The 17,310-nt window shown below is 36.9% G+C and overlaps 1 protein-coding gene across 4 annotated transcripts in view; it reads left to right on the top strand.

Annotated features, from left to right (window-relative positions):
- Positions 1-17,310, top strand: part of Cdc14a (cell division cycle 14A) — a 170,028-nt gene that overhangs the window by 62,007 nt on the left and 90,711 nt on the right. For all 4 annotated transcript variants that reach the window (XR_007109763.1, XR_007109762.1, XR_007109761.1 and 1 more), the window contains 2 exons: positions 896-975; positions 15,713-15,779. Coding sequence is in view for 1 of the 4 variants with exons in the window: in XM_047560390.1 (XP_047416346.1) it covers positions 896-975; positions 15,713-15,779 (147 nt within the window). In the remaining 3 variants the exon portion in view is untranslated. The remainder of the gene's footprint in view (positions 1-895; positions 976-15,712; positions 15,780-17,310) is intronic.

The following is a 17,310-nucleotide window of genomic DNA, read 5'->3' as shown; positions in this document are numbered from 1 at the left end:
CACATTTCATTGCTTGCCTCCCCCAACTCCTTCCCTCTCCCCTCTGCCCCCTTCCTCCTTCTCCCTGTCCTTTCTCATAGATCTTCTATGAAAGACTAGGGGCCTGTGTTTGTCATTGTTGAGCACACAGTTTAACAGGTGTAACAATGGAGGTGTGGGTGTCTCTGCTATTGTTTTTCTAGTTGTGCAGTAGTGAACTGCCTCTTCCGGAATCCGCTCTCTGCAAAAAGGTCATTAATACTAAGAAGTGGGAATTTTAAATGCATCTCCCAAGAGGACAGATTAGATACCTTTTTCAGATTTGTGCTCTATTCAGATTAATACTTTGTGTTTTTTCCTGTCCATTTAAATATGATAAGGATACACAAAGTACACATCGGGTGGTCCATGCCACAATTCAAAATAATTAATTTTCTGATCCATTAAGAAAAAATAAAAGAAAAAGCTGGGTGCAGTGGCACATGCCTAAAATCCCATGGACCTTGAGGCTAGCTTGATCCTCCTGCCTCAGCCTCCCAAGTTCAAAGCTAGCCTCAGCAAATTAGTGAGGCTATAAGCAAATTAGCAAGACCCTGTCTCAAAATAAAAAACAAAGGGCTGGGGATGTGGCTCAGTGGTTAAGTGCCCCAGGGTTTTGTACCAAAACAAGCAAGCAAGCAAACAAACAAAAACAGTCTGCCCTCTGTCTGTAAGCTCTTACCAATCTTTAAGCCAAAGTCTGCTTCTCATATTCAAGCTGAAAAGAAACTTTGGCAGCTTGGTTGCTGTCTAAAGATCAACATCACTATGAGAGTTTTCACTTTGAGTGGAAGAAGTGAAATGCAAATTTGTGTGAGTAACTAGTTTTGTGCCATTTTTTGGTGGCATTCTAAATGTTACTATTTTTCTGTCTCAGGTAATCTACTTAAAGAAGACACCTGAAGAAGCCTACAGAGCACTCCTGTCTGGCTCCAATCCCCCCTATCTTCCATTCAGGTATGACCACTCACAAGACTTGGCTAGATCTAACTAGAGAGCTGGCTCCTTTAGATTTGGGTTGTGGTGCTTTTACATTGTCTAAGAATGACCAGGATGTTATATGGAATGAAATGAGGTAGTCATTGTTTTGTTTTGTTCCCTCCCTCTGAGGTCAGATGGTATTTTTATTATTTCTTTTTGCAGATTTCCCCCCCGCCCTATAGCTAGTAAGAATAAAATAGCTTGTTCCTTTTAGGAGTTTGTCTTTTCTTTTTTTCTCCTAGAACCCTTTCTATATCCTTACAATTTATTTGAAGCACAAAGAGTGCCTAATTTAGGAACTAATAACCATGTCAAGATCTGTTAGCTTTTAAAAAATAAGCTATATTGCTGATTCCTCCATTCTTTAATTTCATGAGCATCAATTGAGCTCTGATCCCATGTCAGGTCCTGGGGATATGGAATAAGATCCTATGGGTAACTTCCAGGAGCACAGGTTTAGTGGGGACCCAAATTCCCTGTTTAAGCACATACATGTGGCGTACATCCTCAGGAAGTCTGTCTCTTGTTGCAGTGTTGAAAAAGAAAGTTATGTAAGTATCACCTGAAGAAAATTAAACAAAAAAAAAAAATTAGGGCAAACTTGAACTTTCTTAAAAATTTGAAGGGAACTGTGGGTGTAGCTCAGTGGTAGGTAGAGCACTTGTGTGGCTCACCAGGCCCTGGGTTCAATTTCCAGCATTGATAAAAACCAGAAAAACCAATTTTAACCAAAATACTACCACAACAGTAATCTCTGGCAGAAGTTTGAATAATTTTTAATAATTTCTCCCTTTTGCTTATTTATGTATTGAAATCTGTGAGCATGAGTACTGCTTATTATTGTTTCTGTTACCATAAGGAGATATATTTGGATCAACTGAGGAGGATTCTGTGTTGTCTGTCTTCCCACTGTCTGTACATTCTGAGGGTAGACTTCAGAGGGGACATTTAAAGTGCTCTTGGTAAACATCTGAGAGAATAAGAAGTAGTCCAGTAGGATCCAAGAGATTCCCAACAGTTTCTGAGACCACAGGAGAAAATGGGAGGGACACAGTTGGGTCTGAAGACCGGGAGGAGGTACCCAGGAGGCAATGGTAGAGTGCTGTAGGGAGGCCAAGGGTGGGGCACTGAGAGGAGCAACTCTCCAGCCATCGGGAAGATGAGCGCTTAGCCACTGAGGGGCAGAGAAAAAGTGATGGCTTATGTATAGGAAAGTGTTAAGGAAACTTAAGAGTTTTTTTTCCTTCTATAATTTGAAAGCACTTTGTGAAATACAATTCTATTTTGTCAGAAAAGAAAATAATGATACTTGTTTGATTTTAATCAAATTTCAGCTCTATATTTCTTCTCTATTTCATGTATTTCTGCTCCCACTCCTTTTTCCTTCTTACTACATAATTTGAAAATAATTTGGTTGTTATTCTAGCTTCTTTCTGACACAAGTGCTTTAAGTTATAAATGTTCATCTGAGTACTGTTTCATCCCAGAGATCCTGATTTTTTAAACTTTATTATCACTTATTTCAAAGTACTTTTTATTTACTTTTCTCATGTGTTCTTCCTTGACCTCTGAGATGTTTATAAGTGTGCCATTTAATTTTGAAATGGTTGACATGTGAGGTTGGGGTTCTACATATCTTAAGGTGATTGATTTCTAATGGAATAAATCATGCAGGAAACCCAATCTGCATGATTTCAAAGTAAAAAAAGTAATGGAAATGCTTTTTATATTGATTGTATTGGTTATATACATGTCAAAACTGATCAGATTGCATACTTCAAATATGTGCTTTTATTGTACTTCAGTTTTTACCTCAATAAAGCTATGGGATAAAAAAGGGAAAAATAATGATAATTTTAGTAATTCTACTTCAGTTCTAAGCAAAGAGGTTAAGAATATATGCTTTGGGGCAGGGAAGCTTCATCTTACTTCTTAGTATTTATAGTAAGTATAAGTAACTTGGGCAAGTTATCTTCTCTGAGTCTCAATTTCCTGATTTGTAAAATGGCTACTGGGCTATAGTCTATGATTAAGTGAGCTAATGCATTTATTCCTGTGCCTAGTGTAATACATACATATATATATATATATATTTTTTTTTTTTTTTTTTTTTTTTTTTTTTTGTAGTACTGGGACTGAACCCAAGGTGTTTAAGCACTGAACTATATCCCATGTCCCAAGTCCTCTTTATTTTTCATTTTGAGACAGAATCTCCCTAAGTCATGGAGGCTGGCCTCAATCTTATGATCCTCCTGTCTCAGCCTCCCAAGTTACTATGATTACAGGCACCACACCTGGCTATTGTTCAAAATTGTTTAAAAATGAAGACTTTTGAAGGCTTGTTGAAGGTGTGGTTGGTATGTTCAGATGTACTCTGTAATTGCAATGCTTATGTACCCATTTGTGCTATATATTTTAGAGTCTTTTTAATAAAGGCTATCATCAATTTAAATATTGCTCTTCAAGATTTATTCATTTCTCAGACATTTATTTGAGTAGTCACTTCTGTAAAGCCTCTCCTCATTTATTTGAAGAAGGTTGCAGATCCTTTACCTATAATTCCCTATTACATTTTATGTATTATAATGTTACATACACCATTAAAGCCTACATTCTGTATCATAATTATTTGGTTGCACGACCGACTCTTCTCTCAACAGCTGTAATTGAGTTCTTTTCCATTTGTGTCCAAAGGGAATAAGTACATTAATTTCTTCTATGCCAGTCACTGTGATAATCCTATGGCTCTAAAGATGATTAGGGTACCTTGATACCTACTGCAGGGAACTCTGTATGGTTCATAGAAAGTACAAGTATGTAGAACAATTACAGAGCTTTTCTAGGGTTAAGAGATAGGTATTATGGGAAAACTGAAAAAGAAGATGTAACTTCGGAACTAGGGGTTAGGGGAGATGTTAGGAAGAGGACCCTAACTTTTGTGGGAATGAGCATAACCATCCAAGTGCTGATTTTGGGTGTTGTAACTTTTTGTTCATGTGCCATAGGCTTTAAAAAAAAAAATAGCACACTAGGTAGGATACTAAGTAGTGTGATGTTTGCAATATCGGTTACATTATTATAACCAAAAACATGATCTGACTTTTTTCTATTAGGATTTATATTTAAAAATTTTAAATTATAGCCTTCTATTAACCTAGTTAAAAATTCATGAAAAATGAGACAAATTTAGAAAAAGATTCATGTAGCTTTACTGACTTCTTGATTAAATTAAGTACAATTGATTATGGCCATAGTTGAATTTCTTTCTGGTTGTGACACTCAGGAGTGTTGCAGTGTTACTGTTTGTGAGTCACTCTTAGGGTGTTCCACTGAGTTGTAAGGTATTTGTGTCAAATGGTACTTTTCTTTTGTAGTAAGAATAGCCAGTGCGTTTATCAAGAGTGACTCTAGCTGAAAACTAGAGGGAAAGGGTATTTCCATCTACTTTAATTCTTTGAGTCCACCCATCCTCAGTGTGGGCTTGGCAGCCGGCCTTCAAGGAAACAAGGAGCCTTTCAGTCCTGGGGGCAGAGTCAGCAGAGTTTAAATTGGCAAGCCTGGAATGAGTCTTTTAGAGATTCTCTCCCTTTGGTGTACTACCAAATTTAGTGTACACGATTGCCTGAACATTCCGTAAGGTCGTATTAATTGCCTCTTGTCTAAAGTTCCACAAGACCACTGGCCCCTGGTGGTATCCCAGCTTGTTTTCATGACAGGTAATGACGATGGCTTTCAGATCTGTGCTCTTGGGCACTCATAAAATCGTGCTTGTGGAAGTTCAAAATTTCACAAAATATTGAAAGTTAACTAAGTTGCACAACTCTTCTTTGAGTTTTTTTTTTTAAATTCATTTGACACCTACTTCTTGGTTAATTGGTTTATATGTATCAAACCAAAACTTGGCAACGTTTTTGGTGTTGGCAATGATTCCTAAATCTGCAAAAAACAATTTTTTTATGGCATATAAACTTAAAGGGGAATAAAATTATGCTAACAATAAATAATGTCTAGAGACCCAGTTTTGAAGACATATCTAGAAAGCATGGCATGAAAAAATAATGAGTAGGTGTGGAGGTGATGGAGGTAGGGTGTTATGCTAATGTCCAGTGGAATAAAACTGCTTGACATTGGGTGGATGGCCTAACTCTAGTCATTAGTTTTTCTTTTTTTATAATTTTGTGCAGCTTTTTTTTTTTTTTTTTTTTTTTTTTTGACTTGAAGAAGAGAATAGATGTCTAGTTCAGTTTTTCCCAAAGATATGTGGGTTCTCAAGTTTGTTTGCACACTGGGGAAGCTTTTAAAAATTATTGATGCCTGAGTTTCACCCCCAGAAATTCTAATGTAATTGACCTGGGGTGGAGTCTGGGTATTGGAGTTTTTAAAAACTACCTACATAGTTCTTACATGTGAATATGTGGTCAATGTGGAAAACTGATCTGTAAGATACACCATGCTCAAAACAAAACAAAAAACAAATTCAATGATCAAGTAAGTTTAGACTGCTTCATCTTGGAGATTTATAAAGTACACTCTCATTTTAAAGATTCTCACTATTCTGAGTAATGAAGTAATCTTTTTATTTTTATTTAACCCACAGCTTTCCAAAGTACCGACACCTCCCTGCCCCTATTTCTGTTTACATCTGGCAGAACGATAGGTTTGAAACACTCTGAGGCATTTTTCCTGATCCATGTTTGTGTGGAACAAAAAATATCTCTTGGGAGCAGATCTTGGAAATAAGTGGATTATCCCAAATAGTGGTATTTTGTCTAATGTGAACAGGAATATCCAAGTTTCTCTCAAAGCCTATGTGAAGCCAGACCATCTTCTTTGACAGAGGAGCCACGAACCTACCATTGGCAATCCTTTAATGTCATTTCATTAACGTGGACTCATACTGTTTGTGTTAAGGGAGGTATTTGTTGTGTTTTGGGGATGACTCCTGGTGATACCATAGTTGCTGAGCTACGTAGCTGAGTCTTAATGGGAAATCTCAAAAGCAATTATTCTAGATCTTCTGGGCATGCCAGAACTTGCAGGTCTTTTAATAAAGACTCCAAAGGGTCAAGCACTTAGACCTTGGCGTGAGGCTGATTTCTTTCTTCTAAAGCAAAGTAAACATGTGCTGGTAGATGTTATTTGTAATTATAAAATATGACTCTTCACATAAAATGTTGAACCAGATATTTTTTAGTTCAAATATGGCATTGTGATTTTTGTCAAAATGCGTTTAGTAATTAACTTTGTACTTTAAAGTATAAGTTTTTCTTACCATATTTTTCTTGAGTTTCAAAAGTGTGGAAACAAAAGTTTATTTTATGCTTTTTAAAGATATTCCTTTAATTCTCAACTACCTTGCTACTTCCTAGTACTAATGTTTGGGATCAATTCTGCCCCACGGTTCTTATCTCTAACCCTTTTTTTTTTTTTTTTTTTTGGGGTGCTGGGGATCGAACCAGGGCCTTGTACTGACAAGGCAAGCACTCTACTGACTGAGCTATCTCCCCAGCCTCTCCCTTTTTGTTTTTTATTTTGAGACAGGGTCTCACTAAGTTTCTTAGGGGCTTGCTAAGTTGCAGAGGCTGGCTTTGAACTTGTGATCCTCCTGCCTCAGCCTTCCAGGTTGCTGGGATTATAGGCATACTGCACCCAGTGAGCCTTTTATTTTGATGTGTATAGTATGATGGAAAAGAATTGACATGAGTTTTGAATAGTGAGGGTGTGCCAGTTTCCTGAGTGTTGAAAATAGGTGGTTTATCCAGTCCAAACTGTTGAAACCATTCTCAGTGACTGGGGCTTATTTTGAGTAACTTGGATCACAGTGGAAAATAGACAATCATATTTTTCTTGTTAAACTGGCAAATAAACACCATTCTACAGGATATGAGAATAGAAATAACTGTCAGGGTTTCTGTGACCCATTAAATACACATGGAGGTGAATTCCATCTATTCTCTTTCTTATGATCTGGAACAAGATAGTGCATCAGTGATTTACACTGAAAAATTGTCCTTTTCAGTTATTCCTATTTTATGGTTCCAGCTTAGTGTTACCTGAGTTTGTGCAATAGGGTTAGTGCAGTTAGGGTTTTGGATTCTTTAAGCTATGTTTCCATTGCCAGACTTAGTTGATGAGAAGGTAGTTGTTTTTGTTGTTGTTTTTTTTGGGGGGGGAGGTGGAGTGGGTGGGGGGGGGGCGGAGTAACCAGGGATCTAACTCAGGGATACTTAACTGCTGAGCCACATTCCCACATCCCCAGTCCTTTTTTGTATTTTATTTAGAGACAGGATCTCACTGAGTTGTTTAGCACCTTACTAATTGCTGAGGTTGGCTTTGAACTCTCGATCCTCCTGCCCTAGCCTCCCGAGCTGTTGGGAGGGATTACGGGCATGTGCCACCATGCACGGCTGATAAAAGTAGTTTTGAACATGATTGCAAATGTTTACCTTTATGAAAATTTAAAGATAATTTGCCATTTTTTTTAATTTTTAAAGAAAAATTAATGCAGTTAAGTAGGTGCCAGTCAGCTATTGATCAAAGACTCAGAGCACATCTTTTGGTTTGTTTTTCTGCTTTTATTGCTAGTTCTAGACAGATTCTATCCTGCTGAGTTTATGTGACCTTTTAAGCCATGATTTAGAATTGAATTTTCACCTATCTCTGAGCAAAGTGGTTAATATATAGCCTGGGGTTACATATGAGAAGCAGGAGATTCTGTATTCTATTTTTGTTGGATGCTGGTCATGGTCAGCTTTTGGCCCTCTCCCATGCAACCATTTGGTTTTGTTCTTTCCACTAGTTTTTATCAAATACATTTTCATTGTATAGACCTAAAATTTATAAAAACTCAATTCTTCTTCTTGTGGCTAGTACATGCATACAAGGGATTTGTTCAGAGTCTGAAAATTGGGGTGTATTTTAGACAGTTCTGTCACTTGAGGGGCATTGTCTAGGTCTAGTACTATTTCATATAGTCTAGGGCTGAACTGTCTAGTGTAATAGCTACTAGCTAATATGCTATTGAGCACCTAAAATCTGCCAAGTCCAATCTGAGGTGGATTATAAATATTAAGTACACATTGGATTTCAAAGATTTAGTTTAAAAGAAGAATGTAAAAATACTCATAATCATGTTGATTACATGCTTAAATGAAAATATTCTGGTTTAAACAAAATATGTTATTAAAATTAATTATTTCTTTTTATTTTATTTTAGTATGGCTATGAAAAAATTATAATCACATGTAGCCCTATTTTATAACTGGTATTATATTTGTACTGGATAGATATGATTTGGAGCATGTTATTGTTACTTTACATAGTTTATAGTTAAAGACTTTTTAGCAGTGGTACTTGCTTGTAATCCCAGCTACTTGGGAGGCTGAGTCAGGAGGATTGCAAGTTTGAGGCCAACTTGGGCAACTTAGTGAGACCCTGTCTCAAAATAAAAAATAGAGAGTGCTAGGGATATAGTTCAGTGGTAGAGCACCCCTAGGTTCAATCCCTAGTATCAGAAAAAAAAAATTTTTTTTGAAAATAATTTTCACTTTGAAAGATCAGTAGTTCCCAGCCACTAGTGGTGTTCAGCAAAGGTAAATGAACTCCTGGTAATGATCATTTATTCATTTCTTTATTCATTCATCAACAACTACAACATAGCAATGCGCCTAACACTGCATTATTCTCCAGGCACACAGACAAAAAAACCCCACATTTTCTTTCTTCAGGAATTTGCAACTTTGTGGTGGGTATGAGGATGGGATTCAGTTCAGTGCTTTGAGGGGTTCTTGGATGTACTTTTGAGATCTGTGTCAATGCATTGCTCTGCAAATATTTGCATATCTCCTAGTTACTTGTTATTCAGAGAATTTATGAAGAATCACAACCTGAGACACTTAGGTCATAGTCATTACCAGTATTCGTTAGTTCGTTTACCATCAGTTCTTTTTTATTCTACAGTGTAGTCTCCACACTGTAGATACTACGCCTCTTCTCCATTCTTCATTTCAAACAACTTCAGTACCAGAAATATTTTCTTATTGTGTAGTGTAAATATGTGCTTTCATCTCTGGTTTTCTCTCCCCATTATAAAGATTTAAAAGGTTGCTTCATTCTGAGTGATTTCTTAGATTCTTAGATTATAAGTGGAGGTATGTTGGTAAAGCAACTCAGGAAGTATAAAGTATTTGCTGATTCTTGTGGTGCAAATATTACTCTGACTGCTGACATGGGCTCAAAAAGTTTCTGAATATTTAGCAATTGACTTTGAAAGGCTATACAAGATAGCTCTAGGGCACCAGTGAATCAAGCCCTTTTGTTTAGTATATAACTGTGGTTGTTGATACTAGTTTTTTTATAAATTAAATTTTTCCTCTGCTTTTCTGCAAAGTAAATGCAAAACCATAAAATAAATGAAAAATCCCAGTTGCTTCTTTTCTTCAAATATTCATTGATTTAGTTTCATATGCAACATGTATTTATTATACTTATTATAGTATATGGATTTTTATAATTATTTAATTTGTGGTTCAGTTGACTGTTATGCCAGAAGTCACATTTAGAAAGGTAGAATTGCTAGAATAGTTAAAGGTTAGATGGATGAGGCTGAACTAAATTTGCATCTGGATGTCTCTGGACAGTGGTTGACTGTAACATCAGTCTTGGGTTTAGAGACACATGATTTATTCTTCAGCAGAGATGAATGATAGAAGACTTGGGTGTTTAGGTATTACCATATCTCCTGAACGAAGAGTAGTCTTTTGTTTATGAGTTTAACAGAGTAATGCAATACATGGTCAAATTATCATGACAAATAAGGATAAGAGTTGTAGTTTTCCTGGGCCACCAGGGGTGTGCATACTTTCCTCTCCTTTATGGGGGAGGTGGAAAAATACATGACCTCTCATTCTTCTCAATAAATATTTCGTCTAATAAATACAAATGAATGAGTGTATATATGCATGAATAAATGAATGAATGAAAAAACAAATCAATAGTTAAGTGAACAATTGGGAACTATAACTGCAAAAAAACCTGAGAGAGTTGAAACGGTTTAGTGTATTGTCACAGTGATTTAAATACTCAAAGCTCTTTCTGCCTCTCTGAAGCATGGGTTATTAATAAGCCAGTGTGTTTAATATCTCCTGACAAAGGAAAAGAAAACTACCTGCAGCATCACTGCTTTTAACTTTCTTTAATTAACACTCTTTGGCAGAGAGAACAGAAGGAAATGATTTTAAATGGACAGAGGGATTTAAATACAATGAAAGTTCTTGCTTCTGAGAATTAAGGCATTAGGCTACTTAAGTTAACAAAGTAATCATGAAATATTATAGAAAAATTTCTTGGGATGAATTCTCAAGCTTCTTTACTTAATTTAAACATTTATTTACAGACATTGATTGTCTATTTTGTGCCACGTGCTGAGGATCAATGGTGAATGATAAACATATAGATCTGCTTTCTTTGAAACTATTGTAGAGCTAGAGGCAGAAAGTCAAAATTAGTAGCACACTAGAATATAATTTCAAAATGTAGTTAAAGCCAAAGAAGGAAAAACAAACAAACAAACAAACAAACAAAAACATCTGGGAGACCTGATCTAGTCAGGGTGGGGCTGGAGAGTCCTCCCTGAGCTTGGTGGTGTTTGAGCTGAGATCTGAAGGATAGGGAAGGCAACCTAAGTGCCAAAGGGGGAGTAGGAAGAACATGTGACTAGCAGAGGCAAAGGTTCTGAGGGCAGATCCAAGGGCTCCACCTGAGGAGCTTAGGAAGGTCTCCGAGATTGGACCCACAGAGTGAGGTGAGCTGGAAGGAGGAAGCATGTGAGGCAGGTGGGACTAGCCACAGGGCCTTGCATCCTCATTGAGGGTGTGAACTTTACCTTCAAAGCATTGGGAACTTAGTGAAGAGCTGTAGGTGAAGGGTGACTGGATTAGATTTGCTTTTTAAAATTATCACTCTGGTTGCAGTGAAGAAAACTGATTAGAGAGAGTGAGAGTGGATATAGAAAGACAGTGGTGGTGGAGTTGGCGGGTAAAATACATTCAAAAGGTCCTTAAGAGGGAAAAGCATAGTGAAGGATAGGACAAGGGGAAGAGAGAAATGGGGAGGCTTCTGGAAGGGCTCCAGCCTGGATGACTGTGGAAGTTTTATCTTTCTGTAGACCTGGAGTGCTAAAGGGCCAGATCATTGTCTCTGTGGTTTCTGGAGGAGGAGGAGAGATTCAAGAGATTTTTCTTACATAATGAGTTTAAGGCACCCAAATGGAAATGTCATGTAGTTGGTAGGCTATACTGTTTTGGAGTTCTAAGAAGGAGTTTGTGTTAGAGAAATGAATTTGAGGGTCTTTTCAGATAGATATGTAGATGAGATTGTCTAAGGCAAATGGTTTTCCACATGTTTCCTTCTACCAGCAGCATCTGCATCACCTGGAAACTTGTTAGAAATGCAAATTCTCAGGCCCTACTTTAGATCTCTTGAGTCAGAAATTTGGAGTGGGCCCAGAAATCTGTGTTTTAATACAGGTGATTATGATGCACACTGAAGTTTGAGAGCCCCTGGTCTAGGGAGAGAGAATGGAGTGAGAAGAATTTGGGCTAAAATTGTACCTTGTAGAGGTCCAACTTCTAAGGGGTAGGTGAAGGGCATATCTGCAAAGGAGATGGGAAGTAGTAATTAGGCAGAAGGAAAATTCAGGGACCAAGAGAAAAGAATATTCAAAGGAAGAAAGAAGATACTCACTGGTGACATGTTGAGGAAGATGGTTCTTGCCAAAACTTCCCTGGACTTAGAAAGTAAACCCAGAGTCAGAATAGATCAGGGGTTACAGGGGGCTGGGAGAAGGGAGAATGAGGAGTGACTGCAAATGATCATTTCATTTATTTTTGGGGTGATAAAAGTGTTTGGGAATTAATAGTGATGGGGTTGGAAAACATTCCTAGTATACTAAATCCCACCAAACTCTGTGCATTTTGAAGAGGAAGGTGAGAAATTCTGTAAAGGTATCTTCTTTTGTTTGTTGTTTATTTATTAATTCTTTTTGGTGGTGCTGGGGATCGAACTTAGGACCTTGAACATGCTGGAGAAGTGCTCTATCACTGAGTCATACTCCTAACTTCCGCTGGAGAGGTCTTCTTTTAAAGAGGGGGCCAAAAAGGAGGTGGTAGCTGAAGCAAAATGCGGAGTCAATAGCATTTGGAATGACTTGTTCTTTTTAAAAAGCGGTTGAGACCTGAAAGTGTTTAAATTGTTAGGAAGGAACCAGGAGAGAGATTATGGACAGGAAAGAGAATATTGATAGTGTTAAATAATGATATAATCTCAGCATAAGAAAGAACTTTTGAGATTAATAGAGCCTACTGTTTTCCCAATCCCTGAGATCCATTTCATATTATAACAGATGAGAAAAATTCCTACTCAAGTTTGAACATTGTGTGGGGCAGGTACCTTGATGCCTTTCAGGACCAACCTGTTTTATTTTCAAATGATTCTAACTAAACTGAGTAGTTGAGGAAAATCAACAAGAAGGACTGGTTTATAAAATGGATGGCAATATTGCTTTTATAGAATAAAATCTCTCAATTTTAATGAGCTTTTCAAACCTGAAAGGCATGTCCTTCACTCTGACTTCTAGAAGAATCCTGTCCTGTTACTCACCCAGCCTTTGAGAATTATGTGGTATTAATTGTGTTAGTTCTGTTTTTTCAATTGTCAGCTTGGTATTCAGTTTTCATGGTCTTCAACTTGATTTACCACGCATTCATCTGATTTCCAACTTTCAAAATTCTCCCTCTCCCACCCCCCCTTCTCCCTTTCCTTTCTTATTCTCCCTATCCATGCTGGATTACACTGGGGTTGGAAAGCGTTCCTGGGGTATTGGTAGATACTTGGGTTTAATCTTCCTCCTTGACTTAACTTTCTCTGTCCCTGACCCAGGGAATATATAACATGTTTTTGTGTCCCTTCACTGTATATTTACTCTCTTGTGTCTGTAAGGGAGATGTTACTAGTAAACCATTTCTTTCTTCACTGGTGTGAGGGCAGGTGTGGGAACCGTTGCCTTTATGTAGCTGTCATGATGTATCTAAATTACCTGATAGTAGGTGCTCAAAAGAGGTGTGTCATTCCTTTCTGCAGTCAGGAAGATATTACTGAATTTCATGGCGTTCCTTCTTATATATTTCAATTTATAAACTTCTGTTTGTGTTTCCAGCTTGCTGAAACTGCTTTGTGTCCTTATTCTGTCACATGGCATATTAACTCTTCCTCCCAGCTTTGTAGGTGTGCAGATTTGACCACTAAGTCATCAGACTGCATGCTCTCTTTCTTTGAAAACTTCCATTTTATTTTTATTATTTATTTAGAGTCTTGCTATGTTATCCAGGCTGACTTTGAACTCCTGGGCTTAGGTGATCCTCCTGCTTTAGCCTCCTGAGTAACGGGATCTACAGGTGTGCACCACTGTGCCCAGCTCAGAGCTCTCTTTTCAGTTCTTGGTAACAGTGTGACTGTGACAGGACAAGAGATAGCATAGTTCGCAGACATCCAGAAAGATTAGGTCTCTTTGTGAAATCATTTAGCCAAGGCTAGGGGTAGGAAGATGTATTTAAAGGAATGGGGGACACTTCTAATTCTTATAATTTGTTTTTTTACTCTTTTTGAAAACAAAGGAATTTTCTTTTTAAAAATTTGAAACAGTAGTTTTTGACCTACTGTGAGAACTAGTGAATTTAGGAGAGAAAAATTTATCTTTATTTTTACTAACCTTATAATTTATAGGATTAAATTTAACTATAAAATTTTGAAGTAAACTATAGTAGCTTTAGCAACATATTTGACTTTGTCACAGTAGAAGACATTTTTGTCACAGGTATTTTTAAGCCACATTTCTGTTTTTATATCTTAAAATATTATTTATGCTCATTTCTTCCTCAAAAGTATAGGAGTTATTATCAGGCCTGTCACTAGATCTTGCCATGTATTAACTTAAAAAGTATATTTTGGGGTATTATAAATTTGTTCTTTAATATTTTAATAACTTTGTTTAAATTGGTTTTCCATTAAAATTATATATTTTATTTTATTCATTTAAAAACTTTAGACCATTAAAAAATGGGTGGTCCATCAGATCACTGCAGAGGTCCAAGGCACCCAGATTCTGAATCCTTGCCCCAAAGAGACAACTATTTGCAAAGGAATGTGTAATTGTTAATATAAACTAGTATTTTATCTTAGATCTCTAACTACTCCTTTATCTGTATTAGTCATTAAAATTTGCTTCTTAGCATGTGATTTACAGCTTTATAAGATAGTTGAAAAGACATTTTGTTTTCACTGAAATAAGTTCAGATGGTATTTAAAAACAATAGCAAAACAACAAAACTCCTCTTGAAATCAGATTTAAATATCTGAACTGACCCTTCCTATATATATAGGTTACTTTTGAAGTTTCAGGATTTAAGCAATATTTCTGTTAACCTTGGCTAACTCACTCAATTTGTATTAGGCTATTAGGATGCTGAAACACAGAAAATGTTGGAGTTACATTTTAATTCATGGCTTAGCAGCGACAGGTTCAAGGTACCTTGGATGACTGGAGATATAAAACTTTGTTTTATGTTAATTATGTGTAAAAGTCCTTAAAGATTGTGTTCTCTTTCTGGTTCCCTCCCAGATGCTGTCCTTGGGCTGGTGTTGTTAGGGTCCTTTACTTTGTCAGGGCAATGCCTGACAGTGGCTCCCTCCTTGGGTCAGCAGTGGAGTCTGGGCTGAGACCAAGAGACTTGAGGTCAAGTTTCTTGCCTCAGACACCTTGGAACATTGCTGGTGTTAAAGCTCCAGTTCCAGTTCTTGTTTAACTGACCTGAACTTGATACTTCAGTTTTATGTTGCCTGAAGTAGATCTGCTGAGTTGCTCTAAAAACTTGAATAAAGCATGAAGCCCTCAATTTTTGGTACAGTAGGTTCCCACTCTTGATAGAGCACGTCAGGGTGCATAAGTAGACCTCAGGGATCCCAGGAGATTCTTGGGAAGTGTGACTGCCTTTTCCTCAGCCCCTCCCTGCTCCCTGTAGGGAGGAGATGGCTTTCAATCCATGAAAGTAACTACTAGATTCTATTGACCTACATACACTGTTCCCCTTACCTTTCTAATGCTGTGTTTATTGCACTCCTGACAGAAGATTGGTCCCCTGCCAGAAGGCCTATTGTAACGATGAATGTTTTACTTAATGAAATAGCTCAATTCACTGTTAATAAGAGTGGTAATAATATTTAAGTGTTTTCTTTGTGCCTCACCTATATGAAGGACTTTACCTATTTTTTTTTTAATGTCATCTGATGTCAATCCTATGAATGCTAGCTGTTCTCATTAACTTTGCTTCACAGATGAAAAAACCAGGACTCCCAGAGGTAAAGTAACTTGCTCAAGTTCTTACCCAGTACTTGGCAGAGTGGGAATTTGAACCAAAGCAATCTGACTCTGGGGCTCAGGCTTGAATCTACTTTCTTATTAATTCTGCCTGTTGGATTAGAGCAATTTCAGAAGTGCTTCAGTGAAGCTGCAGTAGTTAACTCGTAGGTTCTGACATGCTGCATAAGTTTGCCATGTTGACAGCATGAAGCTGAGCAAGCATAACTCAGGCTGACTTAGGCATATTTTATTTGAAAATTCTGAATGCAAATTTTTAATGTTGTTTATTTACGTTTATAGGGATGCTTCCTTTGGAAATTGCACATACAATCTCACCATCCTCGACTGTTTACAGGGAATCAGAAAGGTAATACTTTTTCTTGCTATAGTTGGTATAGTAGTTTAAAAAAACAGAAGAGGAATAATCCTAACACCTTTTTTGCCAGTGGAGAAGAAAGAGGGAAGCTAGTGAGCAGAAGGATTTTCACTTCCTGACTGATGATTGATTTGTAAAGTACAGCTAGCCCTCAGTATCTGTGGGTTCCTCCTTGATGACTCAGCCAACCTCAGATGGAAAATATTTGGGGGAAAAAAAAAAAAAAAACCAGAACAAAACCAAAAAACCCTGCTTCTCTACTGACCGTGTACATAGACTTCCCCCCTTTGTCATTATTTTCTAAATAATACAATATAACTATTTACCTAGCATTTACATTGTATTCAGTATTATAAGTTATCTAGAGATGATTTAAAGTACTTGGGAGGATGTGTAGAGGTTACATGCAAATACTGTACCATTTAATAATAGGAAATTCAAGCATTTGTAGAGTTTGGTATCTGTGAAGGGTCCTGGAACCAACCCCCTTGGATATGGAGGGACATTGTGTAGACAGACAATAGGGCAAACTGGGTCGAGGGAGATCTCCCTTTCTCATTTAAACTATCTGTGTTCTGGGACAAATTGATCACTTCTACCTGAAGCTGTGCCAGTGACATTTCTTTGTTACCCAGTGAGCTTCATTATCAAGCTAGATCTTGGTGTGGGAGATACAGGAAGTTATCTAAGCCACTGTTCTGTTAATTCACCCCTGCCCCAGACTTGACTGAGTCATAAATTCTGGGGGTGGGGACCTATTATGTTTGAACAACCCCTCCAGATGATTTCATACACTCTGAAGTTAGTTAGTTAGTTGTATTTATTTAGTTATTTATAATTATATAAAATGAAGAAGGTAAACTAAAAGATTTTTGGGATATGTTTAATTTACAATCTGAGAAGACATTCAAGCTATCCTGTGAATTATTCCAATGAATTCTGAAAGTACAAAATTCCATCTTGGGCATAAAGCTATGATTTGTTATCAGTCAGAAATGAATGTGTTATGTAACACATTGGTTATAAAGTGTCAGTATATATATAGTATTTTATACACACACACACATATGTATATATATATATATATATATATATATATATATATATATGGTGTCAGTAGGAGTGCTAGCTCAAGTTTCTTTTCTGTAATATAAAATTGGTTTTGCTATGTTTTGAGTTGAAATAATCAACTCAATTAATTAAGCATATTAATATGATTAATATGCTGCCTGTTTTATGTATGCTTGTTTCTGACTTTGATATTTTATTTTATTTATTTATTTTTTTTCATTGGTGGTACTGGGCATCAAGTTCAGGGTCTTATATATGCTAGGTCAGTGCTCCACTATTGAGCTACCCTGTCTCCAGTTCTGATATTTTGTTTAAAAAAAGGATCCTAAGTCTTCTAAGAGTTTAAAATAGTTTTCAGATATTTTTCTCTTCATAAAAACTGTGGTGATGCTGTAGTCCACCCCTGCCAACAATATCATGGAAGTGCACATCCAGAAATACTAGTTAAAAG

Source organism: Sciurus carolinensis, chromosome 1, assembly GCF_902686445.1.
Source record: "Sciurus carolinensis chromosome 1, mSciCar1.2, whole genome shotgun sequence".
In the NCBI taxonomy this organism is placed as follows: Eukaryota; Metazoa; Chordata; class Mammalia; order Rodentia; family Sciuridae; genus Sciurus; species Sciurus carolinensis.
This window is presented reverse-complemented; position numbering and strand designations above follow the sequence as displayed.